Below are 26,761 nucleotides of genomic sequence, written 5' to 3'. Positions count from 1 at the left end.
AAGGACAGCTGAAGAGATGCAGAATACATGTTTTGTGCATGTGTTTATACTTATCATTTGCTGTCCTTTTTCAACAGCATTTAACGGTTTGTTGCAGGATACAAGTTTGATTTTGGACTGAAGCGGTGTACTGGTGATGTATACAGTTTATATACCCATTATCTAATGTTTTTCATAAGGCGGGAGAGACCTTGGGGAAGACAGTTGGATCTTTGTTTATCTGTAGTTTAGGCGGGAGGGATCATCTGGTGGAATAGGCCGGTTTCATTCACCCACTCTCGGATAGAGAGAATGGAACAACAAATTTGGAGGCGGATTGGGGGTGACCGGGATGGTTAGAAGAGTTTTGGTTTGGGGTATGGGGGGGGGGGGTGGAAACGGAAGGCATGGGGGGCACTTTATGATGTGGTTATATACACAGATGTTGAATCTGATAAACAATGGCGGGTATTGTTAAGGTATTAAAATGGAACGTACATGGTTTGGCGGACCGTAAGAGACGGGCTGCTATTATCCAAAATATTATGGCTCAAGAGCCCTCCATTATCCGCCTTATGGAAACACACCTGATGAGTGACAATTGTTTTTTTTAGCGAGGAAATGGGTTCAAAGAGCATACCACTCTACCTATTCTGCATATGCACGGGGGGTTTCTATCTTGGTGCATGCTGGGACTCCGTTTGAAGAGGTTGAGATTAAAATAGATAAAAGATGGGCAATACATTTTTCTAGTCTGCAGACTTTATGGCAAATTATATTGCGTGGTGGCAGTGTATTTTCCACCGCCATATACTGGGACGAAACTGCAAGAGATTATAGAGCTCACGAGGCATTGGACAGGGATTCCTGTGTTGCTGATTGGAGATGTTAACAACATAATGAATAAAATTTGGGACAAAACTAGTAGGCAACGGGGAAGAACTGACGGAGAGGGGGAGACACCCTTTGCTAAGTATGTGTCAGAGGTGGGCCTGATAGATTTGTGGAGAGTGAGACATATGGGAGTGAAGACATACTCATGCTACTCCTCGACGCATGGCTCTATGTCTAGAATAGACTTCGCCTTGGGAAATGGGATGGTTCACCAAAACATTATGCATATTGAATATCTACCCAGGATACTCTCTGATCATTGTCCCTTGTTGGTGGAGCTGAGGTCCGGTATATGTAGGGACGGTGGACGGAAAGAATGGAAGGTTCACCCGGTATGGCTGGAAACGGTGGAGATTCAGAAAATAGCAGGAGAAGTGGAGGAATTCTTCCAGAATAACTTGGGAAGTACAGCCATAGGAACTGTGTGGGACACAATGAAGTCATATGTTAGGGGTTTACTGATCCGAGATATCTCCAGATGTAAAAATCAGAGCAGAATGGAGGAAAGAGGCATTGGCTGCGCTGAAGAGAGCAGAGGAGGAATTGGTGCTTAACCCCACAGTAGAGGCGCAACAGATCATAAAGGAAGCTCAAAAAGGGGTGGATAAAATATTTCTGGCCAGTGGGGAAAAGAAGAGGGAATTTCAAAAAATTGCCTTTTATGAAGAGGGTGAAAAAGTTGGTCACCTGTTGCCTATTATAGCAGCAGCGCTACCAACAGAATTCTATAAACATCTTAGAGATGTACTATTGCCAAAATTGAAAGATGTGTTTTTGGCGGCCCTGGAGGTGGGAGAATTACCGGAGTCAATGCGGAAGGCTATGGTGGTGGTTTTGCCCAAGGCGGATAAGGACCAGACACAGCCAGATTCGGATAGACCCATATCCCTACTACCGGCTGATATTAAAATCTTAGTTAAAGTATTGTCTAACCGACCAAGCCGTGTAGTTTCTAGTGTTATACACTCAGATCAGTCAGGTTTTATGCCAGATAGATCAATGGCCATTAACTTGAGGCGACTATTCTTTAACATGCAATTAGCCGCTGACAATGCTGGGCATAGAGTTGTGGTCTCATTGGACACATGGAAAGCCTTTGATAGTGTGGAGTGGCATGTTCTCCAAGTGATGGGATTTGGTCCGGTTTTCATGGCCTGGGTAAAGCTATTGTATACACGCCCGGTAGCCAGAGTAAGAGTAAATGGGGAACGGTTAGATAAATTTGATATGACAAGAGGAACCAGACAGGGCTGCCCCCTTTCCCCGCTGTTATTTGCCCTGGCCATAGAGCCGCTGGCTTCTGTAATGAGACAGTCAGACGTGGTAAAGGGATTTCGGTATGGAATGGTTGAGGAGAAGATAGCGTTGTACGCAGATGATATTTTATTACTCTTACAGGACCCTCAGACGTCATTACATGGTGCAATAGCTATCATCAATAGATTTGGCCTGTTATCTGGGCTACAAATTAATTGGGATAAATCTCATATTATGGAAATAGATACCCTGGATGGCTTGGATGTTGAACAGGTGGAGCGTACACAACTTAAGTTAGTACGAGAATTTAAGTATCTTGGAATTATAATAACATTACCAGTAAAAGAGTACCTTCAGTTGAATGTATACCCGATACTTGGGAAATTAAAAGATAAAGCATCTACATGGAGCAAAATGCGCCTCTCGGTGGTGGGACGCACCAATCTTCTTAAAATGGTGCTGATGCCTAAATTGTTATATATGTCTTATATAACTCCCCCGTGTGGATTCCTCAGCCGGTGTTCCAGCGCATTAATGCAATATTTAGGGATCTGGTCTGGGGTGGAGGACAACCTAGGATTAAGCTGGAGACTCTCCAGAAGCCGAAAGAGGAAGGGGGTCTCGCCCTACCAAACCCGTGGATATATTTTTTGGCAGCACAGTCCCAGCATATTAGAGGGGACTATCCAGGCGGTTTTGGAATTTCATCTTAAAAAAAGTCCACTGGTAGTGGGCCTAGAGTCAGGATTTTTTGGGAAGATGGGCAGGTCATACCCGACCTGTGGCCTAGTCCATAAATTGTGGACGAGGGTGAAGAAGATTAGAGGCATAGTGGGAATGTCTATGTATACTCCTATTTGGGATAATGAAAACTTAGGCGAATTTTATAAAATAGGAGAGCTGAGAGGATGGGTGGCAAGGGGTATACAATACATCTACCAACTGATGGATAATCAAAACCTTAGAGATGCTGAAAGAGGAATTTCACTTATTAGACGACAGAGCTATCAGTATACACAGGTTAAGCATGCGTTTATTAAGCAAAGGAAAATTAGAAACCTATCTGTTCAAAAGGATATCGTTATCTATAATATAACCGGGGATGCGCGTCTCTGTCCGAAGCCTCGATAGACTGCGCATGCGTGACGCGCAGTCTGGCTCCAGACAGAAGCAGGCATCCAGCCGTTACAGGTAAGAGGAGGTGTATGGCGCCGGAGATCGTGCGGTATGCGTAGACACTGAACGCATACCGACATCTCCGGCGCCATACTTACCTGACCGGTAGGAGTGTTGCCGCGGCGCCTCTCTTCGCTGGAGACCGGGGGCGGAGTGAAGGCGTCGGTCCAGCGCGTGCGCATTGCGCTATCCGGCGCCATTTTACTGAAGACACATTTACAGTGTGTCTTCAGCAAAATGGCGCCGGACAGCACGGTGCTCCGGCGCCGCACTCCTCCCCCGGCCTCCGGCAGAAGAGGACACAGCAGCGCTGGAGTACAGAGAAGAAAGGCGAGTATAACTGTTTATTTTTTTTGTATGTGTGTACAGTGTGAAAGGGATAAGGGGGCCACACATAACAGGATTGTGGGGAGAGGGGACCATGCATATATCAGGATTGGGGGGTGAGGAGTACCACACATACCAGGATTGGGGGGTGAGGGGTACCACACATACCAGGATTGGGGGGGGTGAGGGGTGCCACGCATACCGGGATTGGGGGGGGGGTGAGGGGTGCCACGCATACCAGGATTGGGGGGTGAGGACAGGAGGGGGGCAGCACATACCCGCATGGGAGACCATATACCAATAAAAATGCTCGCCACCCGGGCGTAGAACGGGTTCAATAGCTAGTTGATTATATTTGTATGGGGGGGGGGGGGTGTACAACAGGCGTCATATCTAAGGTGTATGCTGATCTGCTTCACACCTTTCTATTGAACTATCCTGTTTTGGCGAAGGAAAAGTGGGAAGCAGATGTTGGTACCATTGAAGATGACAAGTGGGAGTCCATGTTGGAATATATCCCCAAGTGGTCTCTAAATGAACCTGCCAGAATGTCTTATTCATAGAGCATATAGATCGCCTAATTTTTTGCTCAGAATAGGGGTACGGGAGAATTCGGATTGCCCGAGATGTGGGTCAGAAGTTGCTGGTGTACTACATGTTATGTGGAGTTGCCCAAAGCTTGCAAACTATTGGTCTGAAGTAGCTGCCCTAATTGAAGGACGTTATCATTGTATAATTCCTAGAGATCCAGTGGTTTGCTTGCTGGGATATGTGGAGGAACTTGTGGGGAATGATGTCGCAAAACTGGCAATTGCCAGACTCTTATATGCAGCTAGAAAGGTAATAGCTAGGTATTGGGTGCGAACGGAGCCTCCCTCTAGAGAGGAGTACATAAGGCAGGTGGATTATGTGGTGCGGATGGAGGAGAAAATTTATTTAAAAAGGAAAAATGCCAAACTCAGTGACAACCTATGGGCACCATGGAAGGTGTGATTAATGCTTTTGGAGGGAAGAACCCGGTGATTACACTATAAAATGCATTGCAATGGTTATAAATGTTTTTTGTGATATTGAACCATATTTTATATAACAATAAAGGTTTATTGTTGTCCGTAAAAGGGGAGGGGGGTTGAGGGAGGGATTCTTTTTGATAATAAGAAAATGGAAAATTATTGTACTGAAGTTGTATTTCATTATTTTATCTTTAAATGAATAAAAATTTATCTGATTCCAAAAAAAAAAAAAAAAAAAAAAAAAAAAAAAACACACGGGGGGGACGACTTCTTAATGATCTCCAGGCAGCTGGGACCACAGTCACCAAGAAAACCATTGGTAACACATTACGCCTTAAAGGTTTAAAATCCTGCAGTGCCCGTGCCGCAGTCGTGTCGGCCGGGGTACTCGGTAACCGGGCAGACTGTCCGACGGGGGTATCAAACTGGCGATTGCCCAGTCCCGGGGCCCAGACAGGGGAAGTGAATTATAGTTTATGGATGATCCGGGATGCCAGCACAGGTATCTGGCCAGGGATGGCCAGTGCTGCATATGGGGTCCCCAGGGGATAGATGGTAATGCAGCAAGGTCGATCACTCCCCTCAGACGGAGCGGGCCCCTGGAGTGATTGGGGTTGCAATGAGCAGTGCAGGAGAAAGAAGCAAAGAGGCAAATTAATTCAGTCTTTACCTTTACTGATGATTGATGGCAAGTTGATTCCAGGGGTACTGTCACTAGGTCCAGGGTCCAGCCAGCCTGGAAGCAGCTGGAGTCCACTCCACCAGGTGGGATCAGTATGCCTTCCTTCTGCCCTTTATATTTTGATTCTCAGATGCTTGTGAGCTGATCTGTTCCTCTCTGTGCTCCCTTCTCTGTAGTTTTCCCAACCAGCAGGCGTAGCGAGCCTATCAGGGGTGCTGTCCTGTTTCTTACAGCTCCAGGCTCTCTATACTGTCGTGCTTCTGAGCCTACACGTGTGACCAGCAGGCATGTACTCCCCTGGTCTCCAGACTTGGCTAACAGGGCTTGCAATTCCCTGAATAGCCCAGGACTCTGGTGTCCTCCTCTCAGCATGAGGCTTCCCAAACACTCTGACCCCCAGAGATCTTGTCTCCTCCAGCTTCTTCTCCCTTCACTGCTCCATCTCTCCTCCCCCCAGCCAGAAAAAGTCAACACTCCCCAAAACTAGGTGCTGGTGCTCCCACTTCTGGTCAGGGATCAGACCTGTGTCTGAATGCGTGGTTACCTGATGTAGGGAGCTCCATTTACCTCCAGACATGATATCACCCCCGGTTAGGGAGGCGATACCATTGTGGCTGCCGGACCGCAGGGGCGCCACACCCGCAAAGTCCCCCTGCTCAAGAAGGCACATGTGCAGGCCCGTCTGAAGTTTGCCAATGAACACCTGGACGATTCAGTGAATTATTGGGAGAAGGTGCTGTGGTCAGAGGAGACAAAAATTGAGCTCTTTGGCATTAACTCAACTCACAGTGTTTGGAGGAAGAGAAATGCTGCCCATGACCCAAAGAACACCGTCCCCACTGTCAAGCATGGAGGTGGAAACATTATGTTTTGGGGGTCTTTCTCTGCTAAGGGCACAGGACTACTTCACCGCATCAATGGGAGAATGGATGGAGTCATGTGCGGTAAAATCCTGAGTGACAACCTCCTTCCCTCCGCCAGGACATTAAAAATGGGTCGTGGCTGATCATTTTTAAATCACAATGTGATTTTCTTGATTTTTTTTTTTGGATATTCTATCTCTGAATGTTAAAATTAACCTACCCTTACAATTATAGACTGTTCATGTCTTGGTCAGTGGGCAAACTTACAAAAACAGCAAGGGATCAAATACTTATTTCCTTCACTGTATCAACACAATGCAGAAACGCTGCTGCCTTCTCTGGGCCAAAGCTCATTTAAAATGGACAGACAAAATAATGAATCTAAATTGTAAATTCTTTATGGAAATCACGGACACCGTATCCTGCGGGCTCAAGAGGAGAAGGATCATCTCTTATGTTATGGGGTTGTAATAGTGCCTATGGCATTAGCATCCAGGGATCCCATCCAGACAATGTCTATTTCAGGGAAGGCAGTATATTTCAGCAAGACAATGTTAATACACATACTGTATCAATCACAACAGCATGGCTTCACAAAAGAAGAGTTTGGGTAATAGGTCTGGACTGCAGGTGGCCAGTTTTTCACCAATTGGAAACATTTGGCACATTATGAAATGAAAAATCCGGCAAAGACCCAGAAGGTGGAGAAGCTAGAATCCAATAGTTAAAAATTAGACAACATTTCTCTCCCAAAACTCCAGCAAATGGTCTCCTCACTTCCCAGATGTTTACAGACTGTTGTAAAGTGAAGAGGGAATGCTACACAATGGTAGACATGGCCGTCACCACCTTTTTGAGACGTGTTACTGCCAATTTCTAGAGGTGTTAATTTTTCAAATGAAATAGAAAATGTCTAATGTTCAAAGTCTGATCTGTGTTCTATGTTCTGTTGTGAATAAAATATGGCTATAAGATTTCCAATTCATTTCCTTCTTGGTTTCTTTACATTTTACACGGAGTCCCAATTTATTTTGGAATTGGGGTCGTAGCAAGGGAAAAATAAGATTACATATAAAAAAAAAAAAAAAAAGCACCCTAAAAGAACTGCACCAGTCGCATAGCCTTACGGCTGATGAATATACCCTTGAAGGTTATGAAAATTATCTTCCAAGACTAATTGATTCTGATTTATGTATTGTCACTTCCATTCCGGTATATATCTGCGTAGTACCGGCTCGGAGACTTTGACCACACATTGGTTCTCTGCTTAGAATAAAACAATGGACTATACACACAGGGTTAACGTCAACTCACCAGTTTGGCATCAGAGCATTTTCCTTCCCTCTGAACATAATCCCCACATTTGTAGCATGATCCCTGGAGGAATAGAAGTCAGTGTAATCCCCTGTAAGGCAAATATCAAATCTGTGTTACCGCTGCACAATCACTCATTTCTGTCTCTGAGATAGAACGGTGAAGAAATAATAAGTTGCAGACAACTCAGTTTCCTGAAAATGTAAGAGGAATTATTTAAACCATGTGAATATTCCTGATAAATATGGCCACTAGGTAAAAGGGATAATGGCAGAAACCAAGAATACATTATCCTGTGTGTAGAGGGGGTGGACTGGACGTGAGCGGGGCTTGCCCCTACACTTGCGGCAAGTGGTCTCCACAGTGCTGCCATTCCTGTGCTACTTGATGATGGTTCTTCTTGCAGTCATTTGTAGGAGGAGTTGTTGGTCGGGTGGTCGGTCACCTTGGTGCTCTGCGCTTGACTTGTCAGTGGACACTGCAGCATATAGGTTGGTCTGGGGTGTGCCCCTACTTAAAAGCTTTGCTCTTCTCGTCAGTGTGTGCTCGCAGGTAGACCTGCTGTAAGGCTCAACAGAGATCTGGGACTAGTGGACCACCAAGGTGTAGAGTCAAGCCTGAGCAGGAGTAGAAGAGTTATGACCATGTGAGGCCCCGGAGAGTGAAATGGGACCTGGAAGCCCTATGAGGTGTCATCATAGATCAAGGGCCCGATTTATCATTTTCATTTTTTTTTGTCTTATGGTATTCATTTATATTCTTTGCGCCAAATTCTTCAATATGGCGCACGTGGTTTATGAATTTTTGTGCAAACCCAAAAATGCTCTTTATTTTTGCTTTTAAACTTTTAATGGGAAAAGTTGCATGTTCTGCAAAAATGTCACAAAGAGTACTCCAGGGTGGAACTTAAGTATATTTTGGGTCAAAATTTTGTGTCTCTTTAAGAACTGAAACCCCAAATCCAGACCCTAATGATGAACATAAAACAAAAACAGGAGAATACATATGAAATAGCTTTGTAAAAAAGGCACAAATTAGAAACCGGCAGAAAACACCAAAAACTGGACCAAAAAAAAAAAAAAGCGCAAATGCAATAATGAGGTCCGGAGAGTTGCAGAGGATGGAGAGTCTGAGATACAAATGCCCATGTGCTAGCGGCTGTGTAATGCTCCTGGAGCATTGCAGACGGTCTAAATAACTATATGTATGAATAATGACGTGGATGGTGATCCTAATAAGATCTCGATGATCACAATGAATAGAACATAAATTTCAAGGACGAGTTCAGGTGAGCAGCAATAGTGCGTGCAGAGGTTGCAGTCGCAGTGGGGCCTGGAACTTGGGGGTCCCAAAAGATCTTTGGCCCATACAAGACGACCAATACCATTAAAGAACTATGATAGTTGGGGGCCCGGTTGGATATTTTTTATTGGGGCCATAAGCTTCAAGTTACACCAATGCTCATGCTGTCAATCAGAAAGTAGTGCAGCCTCAAAGTTTGAGCTTCTAAGAATTGTGTCTAGAAGATACATACCAATATTTGCTGGCAGATGAAGCTTTGCCAATGACTGAGGAACAAATGCTCTGTAATAAAGTGCACAGAGATTAGTTTGAGGAATCTTATCCAAAAAAAAAAATCCCTAAAAAAACCTGTGGAAAATAATGTAAAGCATGGAAACCTAAAAGGGAAAAGTTAATCTGTCATCAGATTTGTGTTACCCCATCTGAGAGCAGAATTTTATAGGGACAGAGACACTGATTACAGCAATGTATCACTTACTGGGCTGCTTGCTGTTCTGATAAAATCCCTATTTTATCTGCTGCAGATCTCCCAGTTATTTGACTATTGAGCTTTGTACAACCCCGCCCACACCATTGATTGGTAGCTTTCTGTGTACACTGTGCATAGGCAAAAAGCTACCAATCAGTGGTGGGGGTGGAATTATACAGAGCTGATGAATATGGAGAACTACATGACCGCAGGTTTACTGGTCCTCTAGTGATAATATCGTGCTGACAAAACAGATTTTATAAAAAATACAGCAAGCAGCCTAGTAAGTGACACATCGCTGCAATCAGGGTAACTGTCCCTAGATTATGCTGCTCTCAGATTATGTAGCAAAAACCTGGTGACAGATTCACCTTAAATAATTGCGTAATCTTGCAAATACTTTTTTTTCATTTTCATTTTTTTACATTTTTCATTAAACAGTTTTCTTACAGTCATGAATATAACTGCAGTACTGACTGAATACATCAATCTTTGTAAACTTGTCCATAAACAAAATGACCTCATCTGACCAGCAGCGCTACGCAAAATGACCTCATCTGACCAGCAGCGCTACGCAAAATGACCTTATCTGACCAGCAGCCCTATGCAAAAAGGATTTTTTTTTTCAAAGGGACATACATAAAAAATGTGTAATGGCTGTAATGCTTTTTGCACATTTTCTAGTTTAACTTTAATTCTTTCACTGCCAGTGATTTCAGAACAACTTTTACTTTAGGGAAAAATGTAACATGAAAGATAAAACCTGGGTTTCAAGGGAATCTGTCACTTAATCTGAGAGCAGCATAATGTAGAGACTAGAGACGAAGACCCTGATTCCAGTGAAGTGTTACTTACTGGGCTCTTTGCTGTAGTTGTTTTATCAGCAGGAGATTATCACTAAAGGAATAGAAACCTGCACCCATGTAGTCCTCCATAACCCCAACCATATTTCTGATTAGCAGCTTTCTGCCTATGCACAGTGCACACAGAAAGGTGACAATCAGTGATATGGGCGGGGTGATACAGAGCTCAGCATTCAGAGAACTGTTAGATCTGCAACAGAAAACAGTGATTTTATCAAAAGTGCAAAAGAAAAACAAAAAAAGAGGCGCTCCCTCTGTGTAAAAACGCAGGGTAATTTATAGGATGAGCTCACATCCGTACAGGTGGAGAAGGAAATGCAAGTAAGGCTGTGGCACCCTGCTGTGCACAGGTACTACAGGACCCATGGTGCATGGATGGACTTCTCCACAAGAGGCCCTCACTACATACAAACACCTCCACCTCATACCAGCAGAGGGAGCTCGTTAGGGATAGATAGATAGAGAGATATATATATATATATATATATATATATATATATATATATATATATATATATATATATATATTTATTTATATATATTTATATTTTATGGATAGATAGAGGGTGGAGCTAGGCAGTTCAGTCAGACAGAGAGAGTCTGAGAGCGTGCTGGCGCTGAGAGCAGCGAAGACGCAGAGTGTCTGCAGCTGAGTTCTGAGGGCCCCGAGTGTGGCCGAAGTCAAGAGGAGAAAGGAGAGAGGAGTTGAGGGGGCAGAGGAGCATCATAGGCTCACCTCAGTATACAAATCGGACACCGGGTCCGCGCCTACAGGGTCCCTTTATACCCAGTAGGGATCACCGGCATTCCAGGAGGACTACAAGTCCCTGGACGACCTGAAGCTAGACCCATTACAGGACCAGGAACCACAAAGGCCCCAGCGTTACCAGGGATAGTGGTTGCCAGCAGAAGGTCCTACAACTGAGCGACAGATGAAGGAACAGCACGACACATAAGCTAGGCCCAGTTGCAGGCTGGCCAAGAGCATACAGAGAGGGAGACACGGACCAGGAGGCCTTATACCCGCTCACTGGGGAGAAGTCCTGAAGTGCACCCATCCTACTGAGTACCCTGGACCGTACCTGACATCCGCACCAGTAAAGGTACTGAAGTGAATCCCCTGTCTGTCAGTTACTCCTGCTGCGCCATCCGCCTGCACTACAAGTCCCAGCATCACCACCATCAAACTCCACACTGCCCCAGGGGCCCGCTCCACCTGTGGGGAGCAGAAACATCCCAGCTGCCATCCCATTACCCCCCGGAGGTCTGCAGCAGCGCTGGTAATCCTTACCAGGTACCACAGGTGGCGTCACAAACTATTTATTTATTTTTATCCAAGTTACAATCCCCCTTTTCGGTTGACCACCCTGGGCCACGGACCGGGCCAGCCACTGTGACCTATCCCCCCAAAAGCATCCATAGGCCCAGCAGCCGAGTACCCCATTGCCCCGGGGGCGCGTCAAGGCCACGGCCCCAGTATCAGTATTTGCTCAGTATTTTTTCTCAGGAGTGGGAGCCAGGTGAGGAACAATCAGAGAAAAGGTATAATAGAAAGAAACAAGTCACCAATTCTGCATTTATCACCCACTCCTGGTTTTGGCTCCCACTCCTGAGAAAAAATACTGACCATATAGTGATAGTGGGACCGTGGTCTTATGTAGAGGAATCAGCGGTGAAGTATGGGTGCTGCCAAAAAGGTCGCAGGTGTTGGAGAAAAGAAATTTATTAAAAAACAATGTGTTTCGAAGTAGTTTAACTCCTTCCTCAGGTATAATCCTTCCTCAATATCATTATACCTGATGAAGGAGTTGAACCAACTTCGAGACACATTGTTTTTTAATAAGTTTCTTTTCTCCAACACCTTTGGCAGCGCCTGGACATCACTGTCAATTCCTCTCTACTACTTGCATTTATCAAAAGTGCAGCAAACAACCCAGTAAGTGATATATCGCTGGAATCAGGGTCTCTGCCCCTATCTCATGCTGCTCTCAGATGGAGTAGAAAAACCCTGGTGACAGATTCCTTTTAAGACGCTCATTTGCACCTATTGTATTATGAAAGAAGATATCTGAGACATTGTGAAAATTTTGAAAAACTATGAAAGCTGAAGAGAACAATCCAGATGCCAGTAAACATTTTGTGGAGTACAATTGGATATAAGGGGGTGATTAGATATACAACTGTTCATCTTCGAATTGCTAGAATTGAAAGACAGAACAGAGCGGCAACCGAAACAGATGAAAACGCTAGAAGATAAGTATCAGACAGGGGGCAGGGAACTTGGATTTTAAGGACAACTCCAGGGATGAAGTAAAAAAAAAAATAAATAAATAAAAAAAATCAAAAAAAAAAAATCACTGGAGTGGTGCTTTAAGGGAAACTGGGCTACATCTGTAGATCGTAAAGACGTATCAGAAGTTTTCATAACGTCCAATTCAGCTCTTGTTGTGCAAAAAATGGCCAAAAGTACACATCTGTTATCCAGTCCCCTAAACCATACACATACAAGAGCTGTACAAAAAACAATACAGATATTTTGCTGGACAACCCACAAAATAAGGTTGATATGTTCTAACAGCTGGATGGTAAGTAAGGAAAAATGCAACAAAAATAAAAATTATTATGGAGAAATCCTACCCCCAAAAATAACAATTCTATTACCGTAAAATGGCTCTATTAAAACATAAGACCCGTCTCACAAAAACATGGCACATCCGGCTACATGGTCAGAAAAAAACCCGGCTAGAACTCTTGTAATGCAACACCAAAAAAAGTCTTTATTTCCATGAGACATGCTACCATTGTGCCACAGTGAGGCAAAAAAAAACTATATGGATTTGCTGGAACTGTGCTGATCTGTAGAGTAACAACTTATGTCACATGTTACTGGGACTCAGGGGGCATTATTACTGCATGTGGGGGAACTCCATACAGTATGGGCTCGCTCACACCAGCGTATTCATCGAACAAGCGCTATCTGATTTTTTTATTGGATAGCACTTGCGCCAATGAGGACAAAATCTGCGATCACTTTGAAATCGGAAGCCGCTCACGTATTCAAGTCTATGGGTGAATGGAAAACATCAGACTGCACTCGGATGACATCTGAGTGCAGTCCAATTTCCACAAACTCACAGAATGGAAAAGATGGAGAAATTTTGCTCTCCATCTTCTCCTCACAGTGTTTTACGATTTATCCGAGAAAATTGGATCACACTCTGATCAAACTTTAGTATTATCTTCTAGGGGCACTCAGGGTATTGTAACCATCAAAGGGAGAATTAATACGCTCCAATAAATTTACAGAGCAGTAGTATTTTTAGGCGGCAATTTTACCATTAAAAGGACACAAAGGTGGTGTTTTACTATGTAAAGGGCAGATTGGGGGGCATTATTATGTGGGGCACTAAGAGGAGCGCTGGTACCACGCCACACAGCAGTGCAGTAATAGGGACACATACGGCAGCAGCGGCTCAGCATTGGGGTGTCAGCAGGATGAGGGGTTTATGCAGGTTGGGAATACTATAAAAATAGAAAAGATTGTTCCAGCTCCTCGAGCATAATAATCAAGTTTTATGTAAATGTAATTGAAAAATTCAATTTTTCAAAGTGGACTTTCCATTGAAATGAATAGGAGTAGGAGTATTTAAAGTATATGTGACATGGTTTTTATGTGGATTTAGGAGCAAATCAGTTTCACAAGACGGTGTGAACATGCCCTTAGGACTCGTTCATAAGGCACAGCTGTCATTTGTATGGTGGCACCCGGGGTCCTTAGGGCTCTGTACAGTGGAGCGGTAGGTACAATGTGCCACTCTGTTTCCTATGTAGAGCAATGGGGTATCGAGGGGTTGGGGGCATTGCTTCTACACAGAATAGCTTAATCATAAAGCCATAAATATCTTCTGTCATATTTCATATGAAAAAAAACTATATAGTTATATGGGGGCGTATTATGGCTTCTTGTAATGTCTAAGGGATCATAATACAGATGTGTGCACGAAGCCTTACAGTTATTTGGGAACCATGCGGCCCCCAGACAGTTAAACAAAAAGCTAGGTGACATCTGTACAGCAAGTTACAATGGCAGATGGAAACTATGACTGCTGCTAGATGCGTATTGGGCTGAGTGATGGGAGGCAGAGCTGTCACATATATAATTGAGGTGAGTGACCCTAAACATTGGGTAAACAGCGCTCCCTGTGATTGATAGCAGAGACATATACAGATGCAGAGTACAGCCACACAGGACAGGCCGGGCCCGGCTCCACTCACCTGGCACGCAGATCCTTGCTGTCTCGGAGTGAGGGCTCTGTGGCTGATAGAAGCTGTTGAAGGGTTTGTCGGGCCTCTCTCCATGCATTGCGCCCGAGGGCCATAAATCTATTGAGGGTTGTCTACGACAAGACATCAGCCATTTACACCAGTACAAAGGATACATTTTCAGTTCATTGTGAATACTGCTGTTGTGTTCATATCAGTATACATATCACTTACAATTACTAATCCCCAATTACCTATCTTATAGGCAGGTGATAACTCACCTGTTATATCCTGCCCATGTTTTCACACAATAATATTATGTCCTGTATAGCCAAATTATTATCACATCTGCCGACTATGAATAATGGTACATGGTAGACCTGCATTAATGACCATAATATCACGTGGGACAGTTTTCTCTCTGTTTTAGTAGCAAGAAATAAGATTGGGCAATACTGTAGCTGTGTACTGTACTGTCACCATGTATTGTACTGTAGCCGTGTACTGTACTGTAGCCATGCGTTGTAGTCCTGTACTATAGTGTAGCCAATTACCGTACTGCAGCCATGTACTGTAGCATAGCCATCTATTGTACCGTCGCCATGCATCATAGCCATGTACTATAGTGTAGCCATGTACTGTAGCCCTGGCCTAATTACTACGAGTTACCACACCATGTCTTTGTGCTTCCCCATTCTCTCATAGCCTCAAGAGAAATCAATTTACACACATTTGGACTGAAATTAACATTCAAGTCTGAATCCTAAGAAAGAATAGCCATGGTAATATTTGTATCACAATACTACAATATAAAAAGAAAAAATGGATGAATAGATAGTTAACATATAATGTATGTTATGGATGGATGGCAAATTATATAACCTATACAAACAATGATAGATAGATATTAAATAACTTATACATACAATACCTCAAAAAATACATTTTGGTGTCCAGTCAAGAAAGGGCCATTAAAGAGGTGCCTGATGATACTCAGATCCAGGATTTGGTCCCCAATAGCCACTCCTATCCTATGTCTTGGCTGCCAAAAAAAGGAGAAGGTGTTTTATTCTCTTTAGATTAGTGTCTATTGCTTTGACCACTATTTTAAAAGGGTTATTCCCATCTTAATAAATGGGTATTGACAGCTAGAGCTTGTAAATTCAAGTAATTTTTCAATTTTCTGTTATTAAAATTTTCAGACTTTGAAATATTAATATTTTTCTTTTCTTTCAAGCTCATTGCCTTGGAGACCGACCACTGCTGCTCAACAGCAGAATACGGTCCATGCTTCCAAGCTCTTTTCTGTCGAGCTTGTAGACACTGCTTGGAAGCTGTCCAGGATGGCTGGCGCTCGCTGTTACCTCCCAATACCAGCCAGCCTCTACGCACTGCTCACAATCTAGACAAGATCTAGTCGGTCTCCTAGCCAATGAGATAAAAAAATGAAGGAAAGTGTTAAAATTTATAGAAAGAAGTCAATTTTAATAATTAATTGGCAAAAGTGCTATCATAATCCATCTATGAAGATTGGAATAACCCTTTGAGGAACACTAAAATTCACAAATATATAAAGCTTTATGGAAGACTTTCTGCAAGATGCGTTGTGGAAGGGATATCAAACTCACACCATGGACCCCATTGACTTACAATGGGGTCTGTCAGGGTTTTATTTGGTGCCTGTTATTTTGACAGTAAGAACACTGCTATATGCTAAACTATTCCTCCCATCAATTTCCAAAGCTGAACCCTTCAAGCAAATATTAAGAAACTCCCTTGTGCAAGCTCCACCTCTGATTCATTGCTATGGGACATAGCCATGCTGTAGAAGTGAATGGGGCAGTGGTCAAACCATTGTTTAAAGAGAAACTGTTGCCAGAAATATGTCATTTTTTTTCTTATACTCCCCTGTGTCTGGTATTTGTCTGGTTTGTCTGGTTCCTCTCCCTTCCTGAGATATGGCCCTTTTCTTCCATAAATGTAAAACGAGTCTTGATAGGCAAGTGGGCTTGTCCCCCTTCTCTATGGGAGCCTTCTTGATGATCACGCCCAGTTGACTATCAAGACTAGATTTACATGCAAGAAAAAAGGGTCCATATCTCAGGAACAGAGAGGCAAAGGAACAAAAGAAAGTCAACACCGGATTAAGGAGAACTTCAGAATTGACACACTGGGAAAAAAAATTACATCTTTCATAGAATCATAGAATGGTAGAGTTGGAGGGGACCTCCTGGGTCATCTGGTCCAACCCCCTGCTCAAAGCAGGATTCACTAAATCATCTCAGACAGATGTCTGTCCAGCCTCTGTTTGAAGACGTCCATTGAAGGGGAACTCACCACCTCTCGTGGCAGCCTGTTCCACTTATTGATCACCCTAACTGTCAAAAAGTTTTTTCTAATATCTAATCTGTGTCTCCTCCCATTTAGTTTCATCCCATTGTTTCTAGTCTTTCCTTGTGCAAATGAGAATAAAGATGATCCTTCTACAATGTGACAGCCCTTGACATATTTGTAGACAGCTATTAAGTCTCCTCTCAGTCTTCTTTTTTGCAAGCTAAACATTCCCAAATCCTGCAACCGTTCCTCATAGGACATGGTTTGCAGACCAGTCACCATTCTGGTCGCTCTTCTCTGAACTTGCTCCAGTTTGTCTATGTCTTTTTTAAAATGTGGTGCCCAAAACTGTACACAGTATTCCAGATGAGGTCTGACCAAAGAGGAGTAAAGACCGATAATGACTTCACGTGATCTAGACTGTATGCTTCTGTTAATACATCCCAGAATTGTATTTGCCTTTTTTGCTGCTGCATCACACTGTTGACTCATGTTCAGTCTATGATCTATTAGTATACCTAAGTCTTTTTCACATGTACTGTTGCTTAGCTCTATTCCTCCCATTCTGTATATGCTTTTTTCATTTTTATTGCCCAGATGTAGTACTTTGCATTTTTCCCTGTTAAAAACCATTCTGTTGGTTGCTGCCCACTGCTCCAGTTTATTTAGGTCTTTTTGAATCTTCCCTCTCTCTTCTCTAGTATTAGCTATCCCTCCTAGCTTTGTGTCATCAGCAAATTTAATCAGTTTACCCTCAATTCCTTCATCTAAATCATTGATAAAGATGTTGAACAATACAGGTCCCAGGACGGAGCCCTGAGGTACCCCACTTGAGACATTCATCCAGCTGGATGTGAAGCCATTTACAACCACCCTTTGAGTCCGATCACTAAGCCAGTTATGAATCCACCTAACAGTTGCCTGGTCCATTGCATACTTAGTCATTTTTTCAATAAGGATGGTGTGAGATACTTTGTCAAATGCTTTGCTGAAGTCAAGATATACTATATCTACAGCATTTCCCTGATCCACCCAGTCAGTGATTCTGTCATAGAAGGAAATTAAGTTAGTTTGACATGACTTGTTAGTTACAAACCCATGCTGACTCTGGTTAATCACTTCATTCTTATCCAGGTACTTACATACATGTTGTTTAATAATTTGTTCAAAGATCTTTCCTGGTATAGAAGTCAGACTCACCGGCCTATAGTTCCCTGGGTCCACCTTCTTCCCCTTTTTGAAGATAGGAACAACATTTGCTCTTCTCCAGTCTTCTGGGACTTCTCCTGTTCTCCAAGAATTTTCAAAGATTATGGAGAGTGGTTCTAAAATTTCTTCTACGATCTCCTTCAGTACTCTGGGGTGTAATTCATCTGGACCTGGAGACTTGAACTCATTTATGTTAGCTAAATATTCCCTCACAATCTTTCTGTTTACAGATAACTTGGATTCCTCTATTCCTTTAAAAGGACAGTGAAGATTAGTTGATGTTACATTTTCTTTCTGAGAGAAAACAGATGCAAAATAGGAGTTAAAAAGTTCGGCCTTCTCAACATCCTCTCTTACCATTTCTCCATTTTCATCCTGTAAAAATCCTATAGCATCTTTGACTTTTCTTTTACTTTTGACATACCCCCAAAATCCTTTTTTATTGCTTTTGACATCTCTTGCAAGCCTTAATTCATTGTCAGCTTTAGCTAACCTGATACGTGCCCTGCAGGATCTGCAGACTGCATTATAATCTTCTTTAGATATGCCTCCCTCTTTCCATTTAATAAACATTTCTTTCTTTCTTTTTAGCATGTGTTTAAGTTCTGTGTTCATCCATCCTGGTTTCCTTAAATGCTTCCCATTCTTCCTACTTTTCGGGATTGTTAACGATTGTGCTTTGAGAATCTCATTTTTAAAAATTTCCCATCCTTCCTGGACATTTTTGTCCTTAAGGACATCCAGCCATTGGATCCCTCCTATTCTCTTTCTGAGTCTCTTAAAATCTGCCTTTCTAAAATCTAACCTTGAAGTTTGAGTCTTCACATGTCTTCCTCCTCTAGTTATCCAAAATTCTATAATAGCATGATCGCTGCCTCCTAGGGTCCCAGCCACCTTTACCTCCTCAACCATTTCCTCCCTGTTTATAAGGATTAGATCCAAAGTAGCAGATCCCCTTGTTTTCTCCCCTACCTTTTGGAAGATAAAGTTGTCAGCAAGAGAGGATAAGAATTTGCTTGACCTGTTAGTTTTACTTGAGAGAGATTCCCAACAAATGTCTGGATAGTTGAAATCTCCCATGACCACTACGTCATATTTTTTGGAGAACTTGGTCATTTGATACATAAAGAGTTCATCCATATCTTCAGCTTGCCCAGGTGGCCTGTAGTAAATGCCTACAATGGTGTCCTTTCCGTTGTTCTCTCCTTGTATTCTTACCCAAACAGTTTCCACAGAACTCCCAGTCTCTGAAGCTTCAATCTCTGTGCAGATATACGCTTTTCTAACATACAATGCGACACCTCCTCCTCGTTTATCAAGTCTGTTTCTTGCAAATAAGTTGTATCCTTTTAGCCTTTTATTCCAATTATGTGTATCGTCCCACCAAGTTTCAGTGATTCCAATGACATCATATTCCTTTTCCTGCATTAGTAGTTCCAATTCTCCTTGTTTGTTGCCCATGCTTTGTGCATTTGTATAAAAACATTTTAGTTTGTGATTGGTTTCTCTTCCTCCCATATTTTTATTATTTAAATTGTTTTGTCTTTGTTCTTCCTTTCCACTTCCAGTAGCAGAGATCTCAATAGTATTTGTCAGCTGTATGGCTTTTTCTGGCCTTTTGCTTCCCTTCCCACATTATTCTAGTTTAAAGCTCTTCTGATGAGTGTAGCAAGGCGACTTCCAAATACACGTTTTCCAGTCTTCGTAAGGTGCACCCCATCTCTAGCAAGTAGTCCATTGTATAGGTAATTCATTCCGTGATCCAGAAATCCAAATCCTTGTTGACGGCACCATCGATGTAGCCAGTTGTTCACCTGTAGAATCTTATTCCACCTCATTGTTCCATGGCCATCCACTGGGAGGATGGATGAGAAGACCACCTGCGCTCCCAATTCTTTCACTTTCTTGCCTAAGTCTTCAAAGTCACTGCAGATGGTTTCCAGGTCCTTTCTTGCGGTGTCATTTGTCCCCACATGTATTAGCAGGAATGGGTAGTGATCTGTAGGTCTGAAGAGTCTTGATATCCTGTCAGACACATCTTTAATTTTTGCTCCTGGAAGACAGCACATTTCTCTTGAGGTTATGTCTGGTCTGCAGATAGCGGCCTCTGTTCCTCTTAACAGGGAATCCCCCATGACCACAACTCTCCGTTTTTTCTTCACAACATTCTTCTTTCTCCATCCAGGAGGATTCTGAGGGCTTACAAGGTTATTCATTGCTGGCAAAGTCTTATTTTGCTGTATTTCTTCCTGGTTCTCCTGCGTGAGAGCCTGGTACTGGTTCCTGAGCAGTATGGGTGCTGACTGCCTCTCGATCCTCCTGCTTCTGTGGGTCACATGCTTCCATTCCTCTGTTTCGTCAGGTGCAGTTCGAATTTCTTCTCTTTCTGAATCATGAAGAGATAATTCTGCTCTGTCTAAGAACTCTTCACCTTCCTTAATGATTTTCAAGGTAGTTAACCTCTCTTCTAGATTTCGCAACTTTTCCTCCAACAGGGACACAAGCTTGCATTTCTGGCATGTGAAGTTTGGCTTTTCCACTGGCAAGTCTGTGAACATGTAGCAGGATATGCAGCTCACCAAATGGCTCCTGGACTCTTCCATGTTCTTACTGTTAATGTTCTGAAAACAGTGAAAAAAGCTTCAAAATGCGCGCGCCGGTAGGCGTGTGGTTTACCGATGTCCTCTTTTCAGCTCCAACAGCCAAAATCCAGTGTTCTTTGAGCTCGCGGAGACTCTTCACTTACCCCAAAATGCAGTGGGAATATGCAAATTATCTCCTCAGGACTCCTCCCCTGGTTTACCGATGTCCTCTTTTCAGCTCCAACAGCCAAAATCCAGTGTTCTTTGAGCTCGCGGAGACTCTTCACTTACCCCAAAATGCAGTGGGAATATGCAAATTATCTCCTCAGGACTCCTCCCCAGGTTTTGGGGAGGTCTTTATGGCCTCTTTAATTCACTTAGGAGATTTGGTGACGCATGGATTGCTGAGGCCCCAAAATATAGAAATGCTGAATAGGAGATAAATGTATTCTGTGGGAAAAGCCTGTGAATTGCCTGTTTATGACTGGTAATGACCGCTGTGAATTTTGCAGCAGTGTATCCACAGTGGGAGGCTGGGTCCACACACATCCACGGCATCAGGCTCAGGTCTTTTTAGTCTGATGGTAAAACTAATGGAAAAAAAAAAGCTTCAGTCGCCATCAGGCTGTTATATCAAGCGCTGGTCCGGGGCCGGATCAAAACATTACACGATCAGGCCACCAGTGTCGCCTGCACCCCTGGCACAAAAAATGGACGTGCCGGAAAGGTGAGAAAGATCCTGTTGTAAACAATGGAATCCGCTCCTCCATCCAGAGTTTTGTTAAATGCCTGATGGAAACGACAATAATGTGGCGACCATATGCGATTCCAGCTGAAGAATGAAATGCAAGTCATTGAGTTCCTTTCTAGCAAGGTGTCCATTTCTCTTGTGGACTGTCTCCCACCAATAATCATAAAACATAGAAAATGATAACAATCATTATATGCAACCAAGTAGAGAGATATATTATATATATATATATATATATATATATATATATATATATATATATATATATCACAACATGTCACATTCATATGTTGCAAATATTCTGTGTTGTTCACAAGCACATTGCACATGTGCTGCACAGAAATGCCTTCTGATGATATTATAGGTATTAGAGCGCCCTCTAGTGGTCTTAAATTGAAAAAGGAACAATTAGAAATAAAACAATTTTCTACATTGCTTACTGCAAATAAAACATAAAATAAATCCTGATCAGAAAGACATACTTTTGTTGTAAAAAAAAAAAAAGCGTTATCCTTTTACAACTAAGTAATAAAACCTAACGCTTCACATCCGCTTTCCTGGCAGGAAAAACGCATGTACAATCCGCATGTGTTTTTTTCTGCCAGGGAGATGCAGAAACGCTCAGGAAAAAATCCGGAGCATTTCTGCATCGTGGGCACATAGCCTAACCCACAATGTTATGTGTACTGAGGAGGTCATCCAGCCCTTGTATAAAAGCTGTTATAGTGTCGGCCATTACTACCTCTTGTGGTCGGTATTCCACAGTCCAACTGCTCTGACTGTAAAGAACCCTTTCCTGTTTAGGTGCTGGAATCGCCTTTCTTCCACCCATAATGAGTGCCCCCTGGTACTTAGTGTGGTCTTTTGAAGGAATAAGTCATGTGCTAGTCTTTTGTATTAACCACACATGTATTTATACATATAAATGAGATCTCCTCTGAGGCGTCTTTTTCTAAACAAGCTGAAATTTAAGAGCTTTTGGTGGTAAGGCAAAATGTAGCTTCTTTTCAGCACAAAAAAAAAGCTGGGTGTGAACATACTCTTAGACAAACATGCCAGACCAGGAAGACACTTTAAGAGTCCGTGCCCACGATGCGTTTTTCAAGCGTTTTTGCAGTGTAAACGCTTGTAAAACGCTTGGTAATTCGTCCCCCATTTCAACGCCCATGCTGCAGAATTTTCAGCAGCGTTTTTGATGTGTGGGAAATTCCGCAGCATGTTCATTATTTGTGCGTTTTGCACATGCGGAATTGCCTTCTCAATGCATTAAAAAACGCAAAGCAATTCCGCATGTGCAAAACGCTTCAAAAACGAGTGTCAAATTCCGCATGCGTTTTTTCCGGGCAAGGACATGCAGAAATGAAGCGGAAATTTTCCACTTTATTTCTGCATCGTGGGCACATAGCCTTAAGGTAACCTGTTACGTGAAAGTATTAAACCCGTAGCTATGGGCTTAAACTGCAGGTTAAAAGTGTTCTGAACCTGCCCAGTGCCAAAACTCACAGCCCCACTGCCGGGAGGAAATTAACTTTATTCCCCCTACAAATTCACTTTACAGCACCAGCAAAATGAGTGACATTTGTGAACTCTCATGCACACGATGCTTAATTTTTCCTTGCAGCTTTTAACAATAAGGCCACGTTCACACGTTCAGTATTTGGGCAGTTTATTTATCTCAGTATTTGTAGCCAAAACCAGGAGAGGGTGACAAATCCAGAAGTGGTGACGAGTTTCTATTATACTTTCCCTGTGATTGCTCCTCTGCTGCTTTTGGCTAGAAATACTGACCAAATACTTCCAGGATAGCTAGCTTTTGCTACCTTTGGATCTCTTGGGTTAATGAAGTCACATATGACAAGAAGAACAATTTCCTTACCCGAAGAACTAAAACAATCCAAACAAATTCTCCAGTTTCATGTATGATAGCAGCAAAGTTCTGAAAGTCTGAAAAAAGTTATAGGCAATAAACCTCATCATTGTACAGCTACACTAACCTCATCTTCTGTAGAGAAAATCCCATACGGCAAATTCTGGATAGGAAAATCGGAGTCTGGGTCTACAGGGATGAAGGACATTGTGAACAGAGCCAGGAGTGTGGCCTCAGATTGTGTGTGCTCCTCAGCTCCAGATGTGTCAGGAGAGGGAGGCTCAGCACTTGTAGACCTCCTCCTCCTCACTAACCAATCCGGCCTAGAGGAGCTAATACACCCACCGGGATGTCACTAATCAAAACCAGGGTCAGGATGACTCAGCCCTTTCCTGAGAGCAAAGTTCAAAGACTTTTCCCAAATTTGACAGCAGCTTGCCCTGCAGTGAAGCCTGCTCAGATACAAGACACAGACATCACCCAGGGCCTAGTCCAGTCATATCCACGGTCAATGGAAGCTCAAAGCTGTGGATTCACGTGTAATGAAGGACAGCAATTTCATCGCATCAGAACCAAAATCTGGTATCAAAAAAGGTTTTTGTTTCTAGCTTAAAAGTAGGTTTTATACAACGTGATTAAAAATCTGTTTATCACATTAGATCCCAATGCAATATCACAAGAGGAACCAGCCGGTAGAGCCATGCCAACCAATTGTCCTACAGCAAGGATATCAACCTCAAATTCACAGAGGGCCAAAATAAAAAACTTGGACAAAGTCACGGGCCAACCAGTATACAGGATAATGGGTCTCACACAGTCCTCCATACAGAATAATGGGCTCCATACAGAATAATGTGCCCCACGCAGTCCTCCATACAGAACAATGTGCCCCACACAGTCCTCAATACAGTATAATGGACCCCACACAGTCCTCCATACAGAATAATGGGCCCCACACAGTCCTCCATACAGAATAATGAGCCCCACATAGTCCTCCAATACAGAATAATGGGCCCCACACAGTCCTCCATACAGTATAATGGACCCCACACAGTCCTCCATACAGAATAATGGGCCCCACACAGTCCTCCATACAGAATAATGAGCCCCACATAGTCCTCCAATACAGAATAATGGGCCCCACACAGTCCTCCATACAGAATAATGAGCCCCACATAGTCCTCCATACAGAATAATGGGCCCCACACAGCCCTCCATACAGAATAAAGTGCCCCACACAGTCCTCCATACAGTTTAATGGACCCCACAGTCCTCCATACAGAATAATGGGCCCCACACAGTCCTCCATACAGAATAATGAGCCTCACATAGTCCTCCATACAGAATAATGAGCCCCACACAGTCCTCCATACAGTATAATGGACCCCACACAGTCCTCCTTACAGAATAATGGGCCTCACACAGTCCTCCATACAGAATAATGAGCCCCACATAGTCCTCCATACAGAATAGTGGGTCCCACATAGTCCTCCACACAGAATAATGGGCCCCACAAAGTCCTCCACACACAATAATGGGTCCCACATAGTCCTCCATACAGAATAATGGGCCCCACACAGTCCCCCATACAGAATAATGGCCCCACACAGTCCTCCATACAGAATAATGGGCACCACACAGTCCTCCATACAGAATAATGGGCCCCACATAGTCCTCCATACAGTATAATGGGCCTCACATAGTCCTCCATACAGAATAGTGGGTCCCACATTGTCTTCCATACCATACAGAATAATGGGCCTCACATAATCCCCCATACAGAATAATGGGCCCCACCTGGTCCTCCAAGCAAAATAATGGCCCCCACATATTCCTCCATACAGAATAATGGCCCCGCATAGTCCTCCATACAGAATAATGGTCCCCACATAGTCCGCCATACAGTATAATGATCCCCACATAGGGGTGGTGGTTATGGTGTCGCAGGCCAAATAAAACCACCCTGTGGGCCAGATTTGGCCCACGGGCGAGAGTTTGACATGTATGTGCTACAGTGTAAGGTTCATTAAAGGAGTATTTTCAAATCTGGAAGTTATCCATGGGATAGAGAATTACTTCCCGATCTCTGCGAGTCCAACTGCTGGGACCCCCCACCAATCCTGAGAACCGGGGCTCTTCCTTGTGTGAATGGAGCTGTGGTCAATCAGGATCACTGCTGTTCTATTCATTCTTAATGGGAGTACTGAAGGCCATTCGAGTGCAGCCTCAGCCATCTCCGGCGGTCTCATCAAGACTGAATTGAGCAACAGTGGTCCACATGGGGCTATTCAGAGCCAGTTTTTTAGGGATCGGTAGAGTTCAAACCTCCAGGGATCAGCAAGTTATCCACTCTCCTGTGAATCTGAGATAACTTCCAAACTTGTGCATAACCCTTTGTACACTTCTCTGCTCTGGTTGGATTGTTGTGACGCCTTCTGGTATTCATCACTCAAGTTACGTCCCCTGTTGCAAACAGCTATTATAATTTTATATATGTGCTCAGATCAGCGTTACATCAATACTGTGGCTACACGGTGACTTTGGCAACACAGGTCGTGCGGCCAAAGATCGCTCTATGCAGGTGCTACATCACCGCAGAATGCAAGTGAATGAAGTTGCATTCGACCCCTTTAGCTACATTGACAAACAAACTGATTTTCCAACTTGCTTGTCATGGCCACATTACTCTAGGGGTCACAATGACCCCTTTCACCTGCATTACGCAGCGATATAGCAGCAGCAGCACAGACCGATCTTTACTGTGACGGGGCCAAAGTCGTCATTTAGCCCTAATTTAAAGCCTTTGACGTTCCAATTTAAAAGCACTTTTACTCTGCAGCTTATCATGAGCCAGGACTAGTCCAGTAGGATGTAGTTTCCCCCAGACTAGTCCTCACTACAATCTAGTCTCCACCTCCTGGCGTTGACATCTTCCATACAATCTGCTTCAGGAATGACTGATGAAAATCTTGTGCACAAAGTGGCAGTAGTCCTTCTGTGAAATGGATTGGATAAAGGATGGCAATCACACCCAATTTAATGGTAAGACCACAGCCTGCCATGGAGTAGATTGTATGCAAGAAGAGCATGATTAGAGGACTAGTCTGGGGGGATGCAACATCCCACTTGTCTAGTTCTGGCTCATTTACATGCAACAAGCTACAGTATAAATTAGCTTTTATAAAACACAGGAATATTATATTGGAACTTCAAAAGCTGTATTGTAAAGCTGCCATCTGCAAATATGTTTTTTCTCCAGTGGTTATCGGACCTCACAGGTTCCTTTTAAATGTTTATTGGTGTATTATGTAAATCACAATCAGGGGCGATGCAGGCTTGTGCTTCAACAATATTCAGTTTCATCTCCTCCCCCAGCATTGTGACTGACAGCCAAGACCTTCCTGAAATCTTGCATATCCACCATGTCCTACCATAGGTATAATATTCTTACAAGCAGATTGTTAGAAACTGTAAATACATGTGAACGTGCTGCTAGAAGACGTGCGCTATAATACTGTAGTACTAGACTTGCTGCAGCTTCTACTGAGCATGTGCAGACTTCATGAGCAGTGAATGGAGTTTCCTGATCTAGGTGCAATGTCGCTGTGTAGCCCTA

General features: G+C 43.3%; 1 protein-coding gene across 1 annotated transcript in view; it reads right to left on the bottom strand.

Annotated features, from left to right (window-relative positions):
* FAH (fumarylacetoacetate hydrolase) overlaps positions 1–23,465 on the bottom strand; it is a 58,547-nt gene extending 35,082 nt beyond the window's left edge. Inside the window, exons 1-5 of the mRNA XM_073653529.1 lie at positions 23,273–23,465; positions 15,334–15,444; positions 14,415–14,536; positions 9,040–9,089; positions 7,506–7,596 (exon numbers count right to left, since the gene is read on the bottom strand). Of these exons, the coding sequence (XP_073509630.1) occupies positions 7,506–7,596; positions 9,040–9,089; positions 14,415–14,536; positions 15,334–15,444; positions 23,273–23,353 (455 nt within the window). The 5' untranslated portion in view covers positions 23,354–23,465. The remainder of the gene's footprint in view (positions 1–7,505; positions 7,597–9,039; positions 9,090–14,414; positions 14,537–15,333; positions 15,445–23,272) is intronic.
* Between the last annotated feature and the right edge of the window lie 3,296 nt (positions 23,466–26,761).

The sequence above is a fragment of the Phyllobates terribilis genome, unplaced genomic scaffold (assembly GCF_046119375.1).
Source record: "Phyllobates terribilis strain yellow unplaced genomic scaffold, ASM4611937v1 Scaffold_11__3_contigs__length_659146591, whole genome shotgun sequence".
Lineage (NCBI taxonomy): Eukaryota > Metazoa > Chordata > Amphibia > Anura > Dendrobatidae > Phyllobates > Phyllobates terribilis.
The sequence above is the reverse complement of the archived record's forward strand: the minus strand, read 5'-3'. Positions and strand labels throughout refer to the sequence as shown.